Source organism: Narcine bancroftii, chromosome 13, assembly GCF_036971445.1.
Source record: "Narcine bancroftii isolate sNarBan1 chromosome 13, sNarBan1.hap1, whole genome shotgun sequence".
NCBI lineage: Eukaryota > Metazoa > Chordata > Chondrichthyes > Torpediniformes > Narcinidae > Narcine > Narcine bancroftii.
The window spans coordinates 22,716,132-22,735,483 of NC_091481.1; the positions used below are offsets into that span (position 1 = coordinate 22,716,132).

The 19,352-nt window shown below is 39.9% G+C and overlaps 1 protein-coding gene across 1 annotated transcript in view; it reads left to right on the forward strand.

Moving 5' to 3' along the window:
* The window catches only part of celsr1a (cadherin EGF LAG seven-pass G-type receptor 1a), a gene marked incomplete at its 5' end in the record, with an annotated part of 257,770 nt that overhangs the window by 204,942 nt on the left and 33,476 nt on the right, over positions 1-19,352 (forward strand). The window contains 6 exon segments of the mRNA XM_069909385.1: positions 21-122; positions 1,743-1,837; positions 5,089-5,298; positions 8,894-9,077; positions 16,375-16,518; positions 17,103-17,277. Coding sequence (XP_069765486.1) covers positions 21-122; positions 1,743-1,837; positions 5,089-5,298; positions 8,894-9,077; positions 16,375-16,518; positions 17,103-17,277 — 910 coding nt within the window.

Genomic DNA, 19,352 nt, shown 5'->3' on the forward strand with positions numbered 1-19,352 from the left:
GAACGCTTCACTTGTTTCAGTGAAATATGATGTGTGTCCGAAAGCCTTCGAATCAGGCATATGGTGGCCACGAACAAGATATGGACGACCAGCAGCCATGCCATGCCCCAAAGGATCAACAGGTGAGTCCCTGTGAGCGCATTGCCTGCAATCTCCTGCTGTGGTTTTGGAGGGCAGGGCTTTTTCCATACCGACCAGACTTGAATTTTGCAGTTGTGATTATGGAAAAATGTTGTGTTTTGATAAAACAGGCCACAAATTTGCACTTTTATATGCAGATGCAGTTTAACCAGGAGTTGTTCAACATCCTTCCACAAGCATTTTTTCCAGCTTTCTTTGGTAAAATCCAAGGAAATTGGGGATATAATGAAGAATTCAGGTGTTTACAGGAATGTTTTTTTGCTGTAAAATACTTGGGAAAATATTCTATTTCCTTGCATGGGATGCAACTGTATTTAAAATAGTTTTTCCAAAGTAAATTCAAATTAAAAAATAATAATATTTGGAAAAATGAGTGGTGACAATTGTTTTTTTATGAATGAAGGTGGAAGACAGCAGATGCTGGAATCTAGAGCAAGGAGAAATAATTTTTTTCTAAAATGAGGATGGGTCGAAAATCTAAATGGATGGTCTTATCTGAAACTTGTCATTGAAGGGAATGACCAAAACTTCCTCTCCTTCATGTAATTTTACAGCCAGTACATTTGTTCCTAAAATCTGGACTGCTTGGGGATTGGGTTGGTTTGGATTTTCTAGATTCTCAAGCAGTATTTTTAAAATTCAAATTTTAGGAGGATTCAAACCTGGGTCACTGGTGCTCTAATCATGTGCTACCTGCTTCGCTAATCGTGCTGCTTTAACTAGTTTAAGGGTCTAACTGCTGTCAGAATGGCAATTCCTCAATGAATTTGGTCACCAAGTTGACTAGAGTTGAGTGCTTTCTGCAATGGATTTTTTTTCATAAAATTAATCAATTATTTGACAGTCGTCAGTGGAATGTTCTGTTCAGTCAGTTTATGGATGGATTGCTGCCAGAAATTAAATTAATTGATAGATATAATTTTCTTGTGTAATGCTGTGGTTGTAAGCAAGCTTCCAAATCTCCTCCCCAGGCTTGTTCTCTTCCAATCTCTTTCTCTCTCTCTCTCTTTTGTTCTCTCTCTCTCTCTCTCCCTCTCGTCCTCTCTCTCTTTTTTCCTCCTCCTCCTTCCTTTCTTCTATCTGTCCTATCTTTCTTTCTTTCCTCCTTTGTCCTTACTCCTTTCTTTCTTTCATTCTCTTTCTCTCTTTTCTATCCTTTCTCTTTTTCTCTCTCTCTCTTGCCTCTCATAGTACCTTAAATCCACAGCATTATACAATATTGATCATTGCTTTAATTTTTTAATTTAAATTTTACTTACAACACAGTAGAAGCTGATTCCAGTCATTTAAACCTGTGCTGCCCAATAACATTGGGCATCAATCCACAACCCCATACATTTTTGATTGGTGGGAAGAAAATGGAGCATCGAGGAAAACTCATTCAATGTCTAAACATTTCAGACAGCACTGGAGTCAAACCTGTGTCGCTGGCGCTGTAATAGTGTCACACTTAACCGCTGCACCAACCATGCTGTCGAATTATTGAACTTAACTTGTCAAGTTAACTAGTTGTCACCTTGAAAGGCGTTGGAATATACTGACTCTTTGTAAAGAAATGAATGATAGATCGCTGGTAATCAGATCTTAATTATTCTTTGCAGGCACAGCAATTCGCCACTGCAATGAAGAGAAAGGCTGGCTTCCCCCTGACCTTTTCAACTGTACCACGCTAACCTTCATTCAGCTCAAGTCTATTGTAGGTCCTTTTATCTACAATCATTAGTTGCCAGTAACAAAATATTGATTATGCAAATCTGAATTAAAAAAATAGTACATTGTTCAGCTAGCACTTTTTCAGAGAGATTTCGTTTGAAGTGACAGGTGGTTTTTCCATTCTCAAGATTCTCAGTTGATTCGGTTTGCCCTTCCTCCTCTCTCCGTTGTCTCTCTTAGACAATAGGGAATATGCTGTGCTCGACTTAAGGAACCAAAGAAGCAACAGAATGAACTTTTTGATGCAGGTTCAGGTTTTTAGTATCATTTTCACTTTTCCTTTCTTCCCACCCCCCCACCTCCCTTTTTCAACTTTGATTCATGTTCTGATGACATCACCTGCACAGAGGCACAGCACTTTGTTCTGACTGATCAATGGCATATGTATTAACTGCTCAGGCTTTCTAACAGTGGCCTGAATACTGCCTCTCCAAGAATATCTCCTTTCTGTTCTTTTACGTGGTGGATTAGAACAGATGTCAATTGAAGTGTTTGGAGAATCATCGCCCCTCAAGGCCTCTCAACCATGTCAACTCAAGCCAGAAAACCAAAGTCATAATGTCGAAACAGCCTGTATTCCAAACTGAGACTTTAGGAGCTGGAATGGTTTTATTACAGTGAATGGGATTGAAGACATAATTGTGCGTATTCTAAAGTGGCATAAAGATCTTCAATTGTGAGATTTGTAGAACAATGTTATAAAGGTTTCTTGTATATATTTATAACTTAGACATACAGCATGGTAACAGGCCCTTCCGGCCCCACACAGCATGGTAACAGGCCCTTCCGGCCCCACACAGCATGGTAACAGGCCCTTCCGGCCCTACACAGCATGGTAACAGGCCCTTCCGGGCCCATGAGCCTGTGCCACCTAATTACACCCAGTTGACCTACCACCCCTTACATTTTGAAGGGTGGGATAAAACTGGAGCACCCGGAGGAAACCCACGTGAACACAGGGAGAACATACTAACAGACAGCACTGGATTTGAACCCCAGTCACTGGCGCTGTAACAGCATTGTGCTAACCATACTGCCTATTCCATTTTAAATTTAAATTTTATTCACAGCACAGTAGAAGATGATTCCTGCCATTTAAGCCCATGCTGCCCCAATTACACCCATATTAACCTACAATCCTGTACGTTTTGGATGTGTCAGGGCTTGTTACAACTGCCAGCATTTACCTTAACAGCTGCAATCGTAGCATCAAAACATAAGCTGCACTCATCCTGGGAAGTGTTTCTGTCTAAAAATGGAGGGGAGAGAATGGGTGCTCAGTTGATCGGATAGACATGATACAATTCTTCCAGTGGTTCAGAGGGACCTGAATTGGTGGGGAAAAGCTGCACTCACAGGAGGCATGTTCTTTGTGCAGTGACCCCAGGTCTACAGTCAAACTCTCCAGACACTCTGCTTTTGTGGCCAGAGGGAAAATTAAATGAGGTTTTCACTCCATGAGTGCGCAGTTAGGGCGATCTGTAGGGTGAGTAATAAAAGTCACGAGTTGTGCAGAGATTAGCAGCACCCTGCCATAATCCCGAGGGTAGGAAGCATAAAGTGACTATGAACTTGAGCTCCACGGGACAAAACAATCCAAGCACTTGATGTTGCAGCCGCTCACAGATTGAAACAAAGGCAAAGAAATGTTTTCCGAGTGTCGACACTTCAAATCGCATTCTTTAAGAGGAATCAGGGCTGGCAAAAGCTGGCAGTTTGGTGCATAGGTTTTTCAAACCAATATTCAAAAATCACACTGGAACATATTATTTGCCATTTCACTATACTTAGCATTGGATGAATTTGATGCAAGAAGTAGAGGGATTGAGGGAAAATGTAGGAGCTGAATTCCCACCTGGGTGCTTCTTTTTTTTTTTCTTTGGCTTGGCTTCGCGGACGAAGATTTATGGAGGGGGTAAAAGTCCACGTCAGCTGCAGGCTCGTTTGTGGCTGACAAGTCCGATGCGGGACAGGCAGACACGGTTGCAGCGGCTGCACGGGAAAATTGGTGGGTTGGGGTTGGGTGTTGGGTTTTTCCTCCTTTGCCTTTTGTCAGTGAGGTGGGCTCTGCGGTCTTCTTCAAAGGAGGTTGCTGCCCGCCAAACTGTGAGGCGCCAAGATGCATGGTTTGAGGCGATATCAGCCCACTGGCGGTGGTCAATGTGGCAGGCACCAAGAGATTTCTTTAGCAAGTCCTTGTACCTTTTCTTTGGTGCACCTCTGTCACGGTGGCCAGTGGAGAGCTCGCCATATAACACGATCTTGGGAAGGCGATGGTCCTCCATTCTGGAGACGTGACCCATCCAGCGCAGCTGGATCTTCAGTAGCGTGGACTCGGTGCTGTCGACCTCTGCCATCTCGAGTACTTCGACGTTAGGGATGAAAGCACTCCAATGGATGTTGAGGATGGAGCAGAGACAATGCTGGTGGAAGCGTTCTAGGAGCCATAGGTGGTGCCGGTAGAGGACCCATGATTCGGAGCCGAACAGGAGTGTGGGTATGACAACGGCTCTGTATACGCTTATCTTTGTGAGGTTTTTCAGTTGGTTGTTTTTCCAGACTCTTTTGTGTAGTCTTCCAAAGGCGCTATTTGCCTTGGCGAGTCTGTTGTCTATCTCATTGTCGATCCTTGCATCTGATGAAATGGTGCAGCCATGGCGAGATAGGTAAACTGGTTGACCGTTTTGAGTTTTGTGTGCCCGATGGAGATGTGGGGGGCCTGGTAGTCATGGTGGGGAGCTGGCTGATGGAGGACCTGGGTGCTAAGACAGCTAAAAATGTGCAGAAATTCTTGCTATTCCAGATTAAGATGATTTTCAGTTGCAAATAATGTTTCTTGCAGATTTGTGCAAAAGAATTTCTGCACCCCAGGATTGCGGTGCAATCAGATTACATTTTGTCCGGTGTAACTTGAACCATGGCACGAGGGCTTAAGAGGGGCCAATGCCATTATATAAATGTAGAGCCACACCATTTTTCTGTGATTCTTTGAACTAATTTTTAAAAAATCAGCAACTTGTCACACTTTTGTGGAACTTTCTTTTTGCAATGACATTGACTATAGAATTCTGTGATTGTAGGTGATTATTTCATCCAGACTGTTGAAGGCAGTTCTCTTTCGAGGAACAATTTACTGTTGAGTTTTTAAATGTAGTCCATTGTTTAACCATATTAGTCCAATTCCGCTTAAAATTCTGTTGTACAAGTTATTGATTTTTAATGTTTTGCAAACAGATGGAAAAACTATACCGCAATGAAACCAAGATGAATACCCAAAATTCAAAGAAACTCGCCAGCATGCTGCAGAATGCCACCAAACACACGCCAACTTATTATGGCAATGATGTGAAAATAGCTTACAGGCTGATGAAGCAGATTCTTCAATACGAGGGAAACCAACAGGATTTTGAACTGGCAGCCACTCAAGATGCCGAGTTTAATGAGGTTGTTATCTAGCGCTGCACTGTTTATTTTTATATATTTAATAGTAGATGCTACTTCTTTCTAAAGCTTCCTGTTGCGCACCTCATCTGTGAATTATTTGTAAAGCAGTTCTGTTGATGGCAATTCAGAGTTCACTTCCCACAGGCTTCCACTCCAATGTTTAATCTTTCCAATCAGTAAAATACTGCAGCGATCTAAACAAATTCTCCTGACGTATTTTCATTTCAATTTAAAACTCCTTTTCCCCTGAGATCCACTAAGTTTGGAAAATACAGAATCTTTGCCCTATCAGCCTCTTCACAAGCAGTTTGAAATCTGATTTGCCTCAGTTTTGTACTAAGATGTTGCCAGAGTCCTTTAATAGCTTCTAATCCAATGTGCAGATTTTCATAACTAATGTGTTGAATAATGTGTTGAATAGTTTAGAGGCACGTTTAAATTTTTATTTATATTTGTGTCCTCATTGGGGTTTTTTTCCCTCCCTTGCTTTCCCCAAATGTAGTTCTTAACCTGTTTGCCAATAGTTTTAACAATAAATTTCAAGGTTAACAAATGGACCAGCCTCTATTCCTGCACATACTAACTAACCTACAGCAAGTGAAACCGTGTCATGAGATGAGAGACAGAGGAAACCATCTGATGGGCATGTAAAGCAGGATGAATTCAGTGGCCCTGACCTCACTTGGAGAACTGTGTAGATTTGGATGCCTTATTTGAGAAAAATTGTGCTAGCATGGGAGAGGGATCAGGGAAGATTTACTCGAATTATACTAGGAATGAAAGGGTTAGCAGATTAGGAGTATTTGTCAGCTCTTGAACTGTATGCGTTAGAGTACAGAAGGATGAGGAGGGACCTCATAGAGGCATTTCAAATGCTGAAAGGCCTGGACAGATTAGATGTGACAAGTATGTTTCCCCATGGTGGGGGAGTGTAGGACAAGAAGGCAGAGCTTCAGAATAAAAAGGGCATCAATTTAAAACAGAGATGCAGAAAAATTTCTTTAATCAGAAGGTGGTGAGTCTTTGGAATTTGTTGCCAGAGGCAGCTGTGGAAGCGAGGTCATTGGGTGTATCTGAGGCAGAAATTGACAGATATTTGATTAGTCAGGCCATCAAGGGTTACGGGGAGAAGGCCATGAGTGAAAGGATGGATCAGCTCATGATTAGAATGGTGGAGCAGACTCGATGGGCCAACTGGGCCTATATCTTGTGTTTTGCCTGCTGTTCTCTGTAGAATGTGTAGTGTCTCTCAAGGCTTGGTGAATGCTTACGATTCAAACAATGGGGTAGATCAGACTCTCACTGACATTTCCCAGCACTTAAACTGATGAATTTGCTCTCAGATGCGAGGCCAGGTTGACTCAGAACTGGATCTCCAAGCTCATTCGTTTGAATGGGGAAATCAAGGACCTTGTTCCATTTTTTAAAATTATATGTTAATTTTTGTCAGTTATTAGTTGATTTGTCCAAAAAAAAAGCATTGAATAATGTATTTCATTTGTGATCATTTTTATATATTCTGAATGTTTGAAACATTCACTCAGACTTGCAGCTTTGACAGAAACCCAAGCTTGGGAGGAGCTTTGACTTCTGGTAAAGCCCAACGTGGGATTGGTGGGCAGAGCTTGTTCACTGGTTGAAGACTGATCACCACCCAGGGAAATCAGCTCCAGGGTCGTTTTCATCATCAATCCAAATCCAAAGAAAGTAAGCTCTGCGTAATAGAGAGAGCAGGTGCCCAAATGAAGAAGGTGGGTACATCTCAGCCACTGACTAGGACATGTTAATGCCCTGGCTCATGACTTTATAGAAGCCGCCTCTCAAATATGGGAAGGGAGCAAACCATGACAAATTCTTAACCATGTCTGGTTATTGTGAGTATTTATTTAACAGTGGTATCCATGTGCTGTGAATCAAATTATGATCTGTGTTGGAAGCCATGGCAACAGTAGTTGATTGCACTAGTTAATTGTTTTTTTTTAAAAAAACAAAGATTTGGAAATGTCAGAGTGAAAACTAAGTAGTCTTAATATAAAATGGTCACATTCATTTGGACAGAAAAGTTGGAGGAACTCAGCAGGTCTCGTAGCCTCCTGAGGAGATAAAGATGTAATAATGACGTTTTGGGCTTGAAACCTTCTTCAAGGACCCTTCAAAAACACAGTTCTCCAGTCATATCAGTTTTAAATTGTATTTTATTTTCATTGCCCGGGTCATTTCTATAACTGATTTTATAACCTGTTTAACTTTCGTTCATGAGCTGAGTCGAACACATTCAGCTCAGGAATGCAACGATTATCTTATCGTGCAAACGTGTTAACTTGTGAAATTCAGTATAAACAGCCAAAAACAATCTTGATATAATTATTAATCGTCTGTGTGCTGTCCCATTGATGCCCAAGGAGATTTATTTAAAGGGGACATAGCTGAGGTTAATTATTTTTAATTAGACATGTGCACTGAAACAGGCCGATTCGACCCCATGAGTCCGTGGTGCCCAAATTGCACCCCATTAACCTACACTCCAGTATGTTTTTGAAGGGTGGGAGGAAACCGGAGCCCCTGGAGAAAACCCATGCAAACAAGGGAATAATGTACAAACTCCTTACAGACAGTGCGGGATTTGAACTGATTACTGGCACTGTAAAGGCATTGTGCTAACCACCATGCCAACCATTTTACTGCCTTTAAAAGATCTCAAGTCAAGTCAAATTTATTATCATCTCATTGCACAAGTTTAACCGAATGAAAAAAGTGTTCTCAGGTAGTCAGTACAAAGCACGCAGACACACAACCAGACATCACGTACTTACAGATAAACAATACGTATACAGGCCAGATCTGATGTCAATCAAACCTGATTCTTGCTGCAGTTGAGTTAAACTTGTAGCGGCCAATTATATTTTATAGTTTTTGGGCTGAGTAACTTAGAGTAACATAGCGTAAACCTGGAAATTTGGGCTGAGTGTGAAATGGGGCTTCAGTCAATCTGTCCCTCTCTCGTTCCTATCGATACAGCAAGGCACAGAAGTGTTTTCATTTTAGCCTTTTGGTCTGAGCTCGAAGTGTTATTGGATGGGTTTAGTGGAAGCCTGGAGTCGTTAGAGAGTCAAATTAGACAGATGGAAGGAGATTTAAGATGATTACTTGGAATCACTGAAGAAGATTATGACCACCTTGTGTGTTATGGTGTAATTTAAATGTTGGTGTTATTTTTAAGGAAATAATATTCCCAGCAAGTGAAAGACCTGAAATAGAGATTTTACCTTTCACAAATACCATATTGTTTACAGTATTGCTCTCCACAAATCGAAGCATTCAACCACACAGAGGATAATAATCACTGACTTTGGCTGCAATTCTTAAAAAAAGATTAAAAGATTATCTGTAAATAATACAGCACCATAGAGAGTAATATTGCTGTACATTGGTAATAGGGATGAAGTTTAGAGGCAACTACCAAATCTCCTGTGTCTGGCACCAATCCCAGTCAGATAGGTGGGCTGTACTTTTTAGATATATAGGAGGAAGGCACAAACTCTGCTGGAAGGCAAATTGCCAAATTTTTAAATGCACGCCGTGGTTTTTATTTCAGAATATTGTCAAAGCTGCAAGCGCCATTTTAGATCCACAGAATAAGCACCACTGGGAACAGATTCAGCGGACAGAAGGAGGCACTGCCCATCTGATGAGACACTACGAAAATTATGCACACACCATAGCACGAAACCTCAGGAAGACTTATCTCCGACCCTTCACCATCGTCACTGCAAATCTGAGTAAGTGTTACATAATTACGTCAGTGTAACACTGAGAAGAAGAGTCCTTTTGAAACATTGGAGTGAATTTTAATACCCAGAAATGAGCATGCTGCCTTGGCTTTGATAAAACTCATATGAAATCTAACCGTGTCCTACGCAGTTTCAGTTTTAATAGAATGTGAGGAGGGTTGTCAACCTCTCCCAAGAGGCGGGCTGGAAATCTAAATATTGAGAATGACAACCCTTGGATTTGGTCAACTTTGCCTAGTGTCGGTATAGCAAGCTACATTGCCTTGGGAACCCTGACAGCTGAAGGAAAACCGTGCCGGCTTTGGAACAAAAGTCATTTGCATTTAAAGCACTGTTTGTGGGACGAGGCGAGAACACTTCCCCACCCCACCCCCAATACAACATCACCATGGTTTGGCTCAGCCTTCCCCACCCCACCCCCAATACAACATCACCATGGTTTGGCTCAGCCTGCTCCAACAGTGTGCTTTGATATTCTGCCTGCAGGACTGTGCTTTACATGCTAACTAATCTGACATCAAAGTTGGGAATTAAAATCTCCAGATAGAATTGAGGAAGGTGAGGTATCTAATCTGAAGTTGTGGATCCAAGCTATGTATCCCAGCCTAATTAATATTCTTATCCTTGCTGGTTTATTTAAGATCACAAATCTGCCTTTTTTTTTTTTTTTTTTTAAATTTTTTATTTTTCACACCATAAATCACAATAGCCATGATATACACTTTTTCTTTTCCACACATTTACAGTGACTTTTTCTCCCTCCCCCCTCCCTCCTCCCAAGCCACCCCCCCATCCCCCCCCCCTCTCATCCATTTTAGTTATACAATCTAGGTTGCATTAATTCAGTTAGACAATGTTGTCATTCAACAAAAATACACCAGAAATTCTACTGAGTCCATTCTTTTCTTCTCTTCTCCTTCCATCAACTTAGGTAATGTTTGTTCCCGGTAGGTTTTCGCTATTGTATTTAATGTAAGGCTCCCATACTTGTTCGAATATTTCAATATTATTTCTTAAACTATATGTTATTTTTTCTAATGGAATACATTTATTCATTTCTATATACCATTGTTGTATTTTCAAATTATCTTCCAATTTCCAGGTTGACATAATACATTTTTTTGCTACAGCTAGGGCTATCTTAACAAATGTTTTTTGTGCATCCTCCAAGTCAATTCCAAATTCTTTATTTTTTATGTTACTTAGGAGAAAGATCTCTGGATTCTTTGGTATATTGTTTTCTGTTATTTTATTTAATATCTGATTGAGATCATCCCAAAATTTTTCTACTCTCTCACATGTCCAGATTGCATGAATTGTTGTTCCCCTTTCTTTTTTACATCGAAAACATCTATCAGATACTGTTGGGTCCCATTTATTTAACTTTTGCGGTGTAATGTATAGTCTGTGTAACCAATTATATTGTATCATACGCAGCCTCGTATTTATTGTATTTCTCATCGTTCCAGAGCATAACTTCTCCCATGTTTCCTTTTTTATCTTTATATTTAAATCTTGTTCCCATTTTTGTTTAGTTTTACCATTTGTTTCCTCATTTTCCTTTTCTTGCAGTTTAATATACATATTTTTTATAAATCTTTTGATTAACATTGTATCTGTAATCACATATTCAAGGTTACTTCCCTCTGGTAAACTCAAGTTGCTTCCTAATTTATCTTTCAAGTAGGATCTCAGTTGGTAATATGCCAGCGCTGTATCTCCCGTTATATTGTACTTATCTCTCATTTGTTCAAAGGATAAGAATCTACTTCCTGAAAAACAATTTTCTATTCTTTTAATCCCTTTTTTTTCCCATTTTCTAAAGGCAAGGTTGTCTATTGTAAAAGGGAGTAGCTTATTTTGCGTCAATATTAGTTTTGGTATTTGGTAATTTATTTTATTTCTTTCTACATGAATCTTCTTCCATATATTGAGGAGATGGTGTAATACTGGAGAAGTTCTATGTTGTACCAATTTTTCGTCCCATTTATATAATATGTGTTCAGGTATCTTTTCCCCTATTTTATCTAATTCTAGTCTCGTCCAGTCTGGTTTTTCCCTTGTTTGATAAAAATCTGATAGGTACCTTAATTGTGCGGCTCTATAATAATTTTTGAAGTTTGGCAATTGTAAGCCTCCTTGTTTATACCATTCTGTTAATTTGTCTAGTGCTATCCTCGGTTTCCCCCCTCTCCATAAAAATCTCCTTATTATTTTCTTTAACTCTTTGAAGAATTTTTCTGTCAGTTGTATTGGCAATGCCTGAAATAAGTATAGTATCCTTGGAAAAATGTTCATTTTAATACAGTTTATCCTTCCTATCAGTGTTAGTGGTAGCTCTTTCCAATGCTCTAAATCGTCCTGTAATTTTTTCATTAGTGGATTGTAATTGAGTTTATATAATTGGCCTAGATTTTTGTTTATTTGCACACCTAGGTATCTTATTGCCTGCATTTGCCATCTGAATGGGGATTCCTCCTTAAATTTTGAGAAATCCGCGTTATTCATAGGCATTGCTTCACTTTTATTTACGTTTATCTTGTATCCCGACACTTCTCCATATTCCTTCAATTTCTTATATAGTTCTTTTATTGATAGTTCTGGTTCTGTTAAGTACACTATCACATCATCCGCAAACAGACTGATTTTATATTCCCTGTCTTTTATTTTTATTCCTTTTATATTATTATCTCTTCTTATCGATTCTGCTAGTGGTTCTATAGCTAGCGCAAACAATAATGGTGATAGTGGGCATCCCTGCCGCGTTGACCTGCTTAAGTTAAATTGCTTTGATACATGTCCATTTACTGTCACTTTCGCTAACGGTCCCTTATATAATGCTTTAATCCAATTAATATACTTCTCCGGTAAACTGAATTTTTGCAATACTTTGAACAAGTAATTCCATTCTACTCTGTCGAAGGCCTTCTCTGCGTCTAAAGCAACTGCTACTGCCGGTGCTTTATTTCCTTCTACTGCATGAATTAAGTTAATAAATTTACAAATATTGTCTGTTGTGCGTCTTTTTTTGATAAATCCAGTTTGGTCTAAATTTACCATTTTCGGTACCTGTTCTGCTAATCTGTTCGCTAATAGTTTAGCTATTATCTTATAATCTGTGTTTAGCAAAGATATTGGTCTATATGACGCTGGTGAGAGTGGATCTTTCCCTTGTTTTAGTATCACTGTAATTATTGCTGTTTTACATGAATCTGGTAAGTTTTGTGTCTCATCAATCTGGTTGATTACATCCAGGAGGGGCGGTATTATTAGGTCTTTAAATGTTTTGTAGAATTCTATTGGGAGTCCATCCTCTCCTGGTGTCTTATTATTTGGTAAATTTTTTATTATCTCTTGTATTTCTACTGTTCCAAATGGTTCTGTTAATTTATTTTGTTCCTCTATTTGTAGTTTTGGTAGTTCAATTTTAGTCAAAAATTCATCTATTTTCCCTTCTTTCCCTTCGTTTTCGGTTCGGTATAATTGTTCATAGAATTCTCTGAAGTTTTCCTTAATTTCTTTTGGATTATATGTAATTTGTTTGTCTTTTTTCCTTGTTGCCAATACCATTTTCTTAGTTTGCTCTGTCTTAAGCTGCCATGCTAGGATTTTGTGTGTTTTTTCCCCTAGTTCATAATATTTCTGTTTTGTCTTCATTATATTCTTCTCCACCTTATATGTTTGTAATGTTTCATATTTTATTTTTTTATCCGCCAATTCTCTTCTTTTGGTTGTATCTTCCTTTATTGCTAATTTTTTTTCTATGTTTATTATTTCCCTTTCCAACTGCTCTGTTTCCTGGTTATAGTCCTTCTTCATCTTGGTTGCATAACTTATTATTTGCCCTCTAATGAATGCTTTCATTGCGTCCCATAGTATAAACTTATCTTCCACTGATTCCGTATTTACTTCAAAGTACATTTTTAATTGTTTTTCAATAAATTCTCTAAAATCCTGTCTTTTAAGTAGCATGGGGTTTAATCTCCATCTATACATTCTTGGAGGGATGTCTTCTAGCTCTATTGCCAATAACAGGGGTGAGTGGTCCGATAATAGTCTAGCTTTATATTCCGTTTTCCTAACTCTCCCTTGTATGTGGGCTGATAACAGGAATAGGTCTATCCTTGAGTATGTTTTATGTCTAGTCGAGTAGTATGAGTATTCCTTTTCTTTTGGGTTTTGTTTCCTCCATATGTCCACAAGTTTCATTTCTTGCATTGATTTAATTATAAATTTGGTTACTTTGTTCTTCCTGTTAATTTTTTTCCCCGTTTTATCCATATTTGGATCCAAATTCAGATTGAAATCCCCTCCTATTAGTATGTTCCCTTGCGTATTAGCTACCTTCAAAAAGATATCTTGCATAAACTTTTGATCTTCTTCGTTAGGTGAATATATATTAAGTAGATTCCAAAGCTCTGAATATATCTGACATTTTATCATAACATATCTCCCTGCTGGATCTATTATTTCCTCTTCTATTTTAAATGGCACATTTTTGCTAATTAATATAGCCACTCCTCTTGCTTTTGAATTATACGATGCTGCTGTTACATGTCCTACCCAATCTCTCTTTAATTTCTTGTGCTCCAATTCAGTTAAATGTGTTTCTTGGACAAATGCTATATCTATTTTTTCCTTTTTCAGTAAATTTAGTAGTTTCTTCCTTTTAATTTGGTTATGTATTCCATTAATATTTAGAGTCATATAGTTCAGCGTAGCCATTTTATATTTTGTTTATCTTCTCTTTCCGTTTTTCCATCATTACCTTTCCTCCTTTTCCATTTCTGTTTTCTTATTTTCAACTCTTTACCAGACAACATTCCTACAACATCCAACATTTTCCTTATTCTCCTATTTCTATCTTCTTTATCCCCAATCTCCCCTTCCCCTCCTGAGTTGCCCTTTATCCCTTGTCGGACAACCACATCTCCCCTCTCCATTTGGATTTGCGAATCCACTCGCAAGCGTCAACTGATTTTGCAGTGACCGCTCTTTTCCCCCCACCCAGCCCCCCCCAGAAAAGATTTCGTTTTTTATATGTCACAAAGGTCACTCTTTTAGTTCCCTCCTTATTCTCTCTATTCCATTACCTTCCCTTATTAATTCTTGTCTATACTTTCTATGTTTTCCTCTAATTACAGATACTTTCACATATGCCCATTGTCTCTATTCACTCTTATACCTCTTTACCCGCGTACATATCAATCGTGGTCATTTTTACCCTCCTTACCCGTCTTCATCCCTCAGTCTATTTTTGTCTTTACCCACATACATATCAATCGTGATAATTTTTGCTCTCATTACCCGTCTTCATCCCTCAGTCTATTTTTGTAATTGTTCTGCAAATTTTCGTGCTTCTTCTGGATCCGAGAATAGTCTGTTTTGTTGTCCTGGAATAAATATTTTCAATACCGCAGGATGCTTCAGTGTAAATTTATATCCTTTCTTCCATAAAATCGCTTTTGCTGCATTGAACTCTTTTCTCTTCTTTAGGAGTTCAAAGCTTATATCTGGATAAATGAAGATTTTTTGCCCTTTATACTCCAGTGGTTTGTTGCCCTCTCTTACTTTTTCCATTGTCTTCTCCAGTACCTTTTCTCTTGTAGTATATCTTAGGAATTTTACTACAATAGATCTTGGTTTTTGTTGTGGTTGTGGTTTAGGGGCCAATGCTCTATGTGCCCTTTCTATTTCCATTTCTTGCTGTAGTTCTGGACATCCTAGGGCCTTAGGGATCCATTCTTTTATAAACTCCCTCATATTCTTGCCTTCTACATCTTCCTTAAGGCCCACTATCTTTATGTTATTTCTTCTGTTATAATTTTCCATTATATCTATTTTTTGGGCTAGTAATTCTTGTGTCTCTTTAGTTTTTTTATTAGACTCCTCCAATTTCTTTTTTAAGTCTTCTACCTCCATTTCTGCTGCTATTGCCCGTTCTTCCATCTTGTCCATTTTTTTCCCCATTTCTGTTAAGGTCATATCCATTTTATTTATTTTCTTTTCTGTGTTGTTTATTCTTCTTCTTAAATCATTGAATTCCTGTGTTTGCCATTCTTTAAATGACTCCATGTATCCTCTAACAAGAGCAAGTACCTCCTTTACCTTGCCTATCTTTTCTTCTTCTATTTCCCTGTACTCTTCCTCTTCCTCTAGGTTGACCATCTGTTGTTTCTTTGCTGCCCTTTCCTCCTCTTCTTTCTTGTTTCTATTGTCTTCTGTGGTCTCTTCTTGCTGCAGGTGTTCTGCAGCTGTCGTTGCCGGCTGTGGAGATCGACTCCCCAGCTGGTCCCCCCTCCCGTCGGTGTGTTTTTTTGTATGCGCATCGCGCATGCGCGACTCCTCGCGCATGCGCGGTTGCGCACTTTTACTCGGCTCTGTGAGCCATTGTTGTAGTTCTCTTTCTACCGACCTGAGGTAGTGGGGTCTTCTCTCCACAGCGGGCCTCTTCGGACAGGTAAGGCCTTCACCTTTTTCCTCCGTTGTCTTCTCTTCCTCTCTTCTTTCCGTTGATTTTGATTTTTCTCCTTTTGTCTCCATCTTCTTTCCACCTTTATACTCACTTTTCTTTAACTTGTATTTCTGTGCCTTTGTATTTTCTCTTGTTTTTCCCGACTTTTCTGGAGAGGGCTGGAGTTCACCGTCCGGCCACTACTCCATCACGTGACTCCAGATCACAAATCTGCCTTGATATAGACTTGCGCATTCTGACCTGTTTTGTTGGCATTCTACCATGTCTAATGTATCGGCGTGCGTGGTTTTCCTCCAGACTCCATTTCAGTAGCCTGGTTATCCCAACACCATCTCATGGTAGAGTCCTGTGAGTAATTAAAAAGTTGAGGCTTTCTCCATATAAATCACATGTAAGTAATTATGGCTTAATGTGTACGCCGCTGTCACTTATTGGTTTATGAGACATATTGCAGCCTGCGATCCATCACACAAGCAGTCCATGCAGATGTATGGGCAGATCACTAATGTCCAACATGAGTCACTCTTCCCGCATCCCCATCAAGTGTATTGCAGTGAAGGTGTTGCAACTGCATTGTGGGCTGTAGGACTTGCAGTATGGTGTACTGTTCTATGTTCAAAATTTGAACCATCCAACCAAACCTTTGTCTAATAGCTGGTCTTATTTCTCGAGACAGAAGAAAACTATTGATTGACTGCAGAACTTTTTTTGTTTTAAATCTCAGCATTTAAATAAACCAAACACAGTCAAACGATGATAATGTAATCTCCCATGCAAATGAACTTTATGTTCGTGTGTTTCTTATTGTAGTCATTGCAGTCGATGTGCTTGAGATACCAAACTTTGGAGGTGCCAGTATGCCACAGTTAGAGAAGGTCCATGAAGAAATTCCCAGAGACCTTGAATCTAGTGTATTTTTTCCCAATGCACTCTTCAAAGCTGAAGGTGGCCAAGGTAAGTCACGTTTCTAGCTTATTCTTGCAGTTTTTATTCACATCTTGGGTTGAAGAGTGTGTTCCTAGTGTAGGCATGAACCACAGGCTGTCAGACTTAATCCATGATTCACACCACTTCTCACTCCTTATTCCTTTCACTGCTTCATTTTGATAAACCCACAGTCAAGCAGCTGGCTGCATTGAACTGACCAGGTTGATCCCCCTAGGACAGCCCTCGTGTCCCATGAATCAGGACACCCTTCCCGTCTCATGAATCAGGACACCCCTCGCGTTTCATGAAGCAGGACACCCCTCGCGTCTCGTGAAGCTGGACACCCCTCTCGTCTCGTGATGCAGGACACTCATCTCATGAAGGACAACCCTTCTAGAGCCAAATTGGTGGACAGGAGGGGAAAAAAATTGGGAGAGAATTATGCATGAGAAACAATTTAATCAAGTTGCCTGGAAATTCTATGATTGAGTAAATGTTGCAACCAATATGGAAGTTTTCATAATTTCACCCGTCTTAGAATCTATCTGAAAGTGTGAAAGGAATGACTTGATTAATTCGTGCCTGTAATGACATCTTGTGTGAAACTCCAGAACAGGGTTATTACTCCACCTACAATGGCAGCTTGAGACCAGAGAACGTATTGGCAAAGAAGCAGAAGAGAAGTGCAGGTGGATCCCACCAGTATGCCGTTGGTGTGGTGATCATCTATCGATCACTAGCGCTGCTTTTGCCTGAACGGTTTGATCCTGATCGAAGAAGTATGAGGTATGTAATGGATCTGTGTTGATGTTAAAACTATATTGAATCTAGATAAGGTTTAACAAGTTAATTTTGGGTGGTCAGGGAAACAAAGACTACGTATTAACATTTCAACAGACACACATGGATCTTTGCAGCTGGTAGCTGGCTTCAGAATCATCAAATGCATTTGCATTTTAAACACCATTGACCAAAGAAGCCAGTTTAAAAGGCGGGATGGCAGCTGATTGCACTCGAGATGGCAGAGGTCGACAGCATCGAGTCCACGCTGCTGAAGATCCAGCTGCGCTGGGTGGATCACGTCTCCAGAATGGAGGACCATCGCCTTCCCAAGATCGTGTTATATGGCAAGCTCTCCACTGGCCACCGAGACAGAGGTGCACCAAAGAAGAGGTACAAGGACTGCCTAAAGAAATCTCTTGGTGCCTGCCATATTGACCACCGCCAGTGGGCTGATATCGCCTCCAACCGTGCATCTTGGCGCCTCACAGTTCGGCGGGCAGCAACCTCCTTTGAAGAAGACCGCAGAGCCCACCTCACTGACAAAAGGCAAAGGAGGAAAAACCCAACACCCAACCCCAACCCACCAATTTTCCACTGCAACCGTGTCTGCCTGTCCCGCATCGGACTTGTCAGCCACAAACGAGCCTGCAGCTGACGTGGACATTTACCCCCTCCATAAATCTTCGTACGCGAAGCCAAGCCAAAGAAAGAAGGAAGAAGAAACCAAGGGATAATTTATGATGGTTCTTGAGATACTGAAAACAGTAGGTGTTATTTCAGAAACACCTGTATAAAAGCACGGCCATTTTGTTCTCATGTGGGCAGACATCACAGACGCATAAGTGGACTTGGATGCTTTTCGCACATCAGTGTGAAAAGACATTATGAACTTCAAAGACAGAAATAATGTCACATACCATTTGACATGAGAGATTTGCCAGAAATATATTATTGAAATGGGAGACAGAGTGGAGTTGAAGAAAGCCTGCCGCTCTGTTAAGATATTGCAACAGCAATATTTCCTGCAGAGGGGAATAAAGCTGCCTGTGTTACTCCTGGAAAAGGAGAATAAGTGGTTTTGAAATAAGTAAACCCACTTCTGACCATCTCTTGAAGATAAAGAGGCCAGTTTCATCGTTGGGAACACAGATTCGAAAGTCTTTGTTCAAGAGAAGAAAACAGTCGTGCAAAGAAAATTTCTCTGAAAGGGAAATCAACAAAAGAATTGTGAGTTAAGGAGGCCTGAAGATGTGATGTTTAAAAGCTCTTCATATTTATTTCTGAACTGAAAATTTGAGACCTTCAAGTAAGACCAAAATGATGCCCCCCCCGCACGCACGCACGCACGCACGCACGCACGCACGCACGCACGCACGCACGCACGCACGCACGCACGCACGCACGCACGCACGCACGCACGCACGCACGCACGCACACACACACACACAGAGTTTAAGGTAGAGTTAAGTACGAAATGTTATGTTATTAATGGCTTAATAAAAATTATTATTTTGAATCTACTATTGTCTGGTGAATTTTCCATTGCTGTTCCTTTGTTAATACTAATAAGCGTTTATGAGTTCGTAAATGAGATTTCTAGAATAGTGGTGAACTTTATACTTGTATTTTCTCAGAAACTAGAAAGCAGAGTCCTTCCATGATGTCCCAAATCAGCATTCAAAGCTGAACTGCCTGATTTTCAAACAAATGATGATGTGTGTGTGTGTGTGTGTGTGTGTGTGTGTGTAGGAAGGGCTTCTTTGGGAAATAAAGGCTCACCTTTCAAGAATTCCTAATTACTTGCACAAATTGAATTATCAGATAGTATGGGCTTTGAAGATTATTGTTTTGAGAAATTTATTACAGGTAGCGTATCTTCGGCTCAAAATGTGGACTGGAGCAAGAAATGGAATTTTCATTTGAGCCAAATTTTTTACTAAAAGGTGATTAGTAACTTATTTCTCAAGTCAATTTAGATCAAAAGCATCAAACCTGCAGCAAGATGTCAAACTCGAATATTTCGTTCACAGCACTGAAATGTGTAACTTCTGTGTTCCTTGACCTGTACTTTGCAGCCG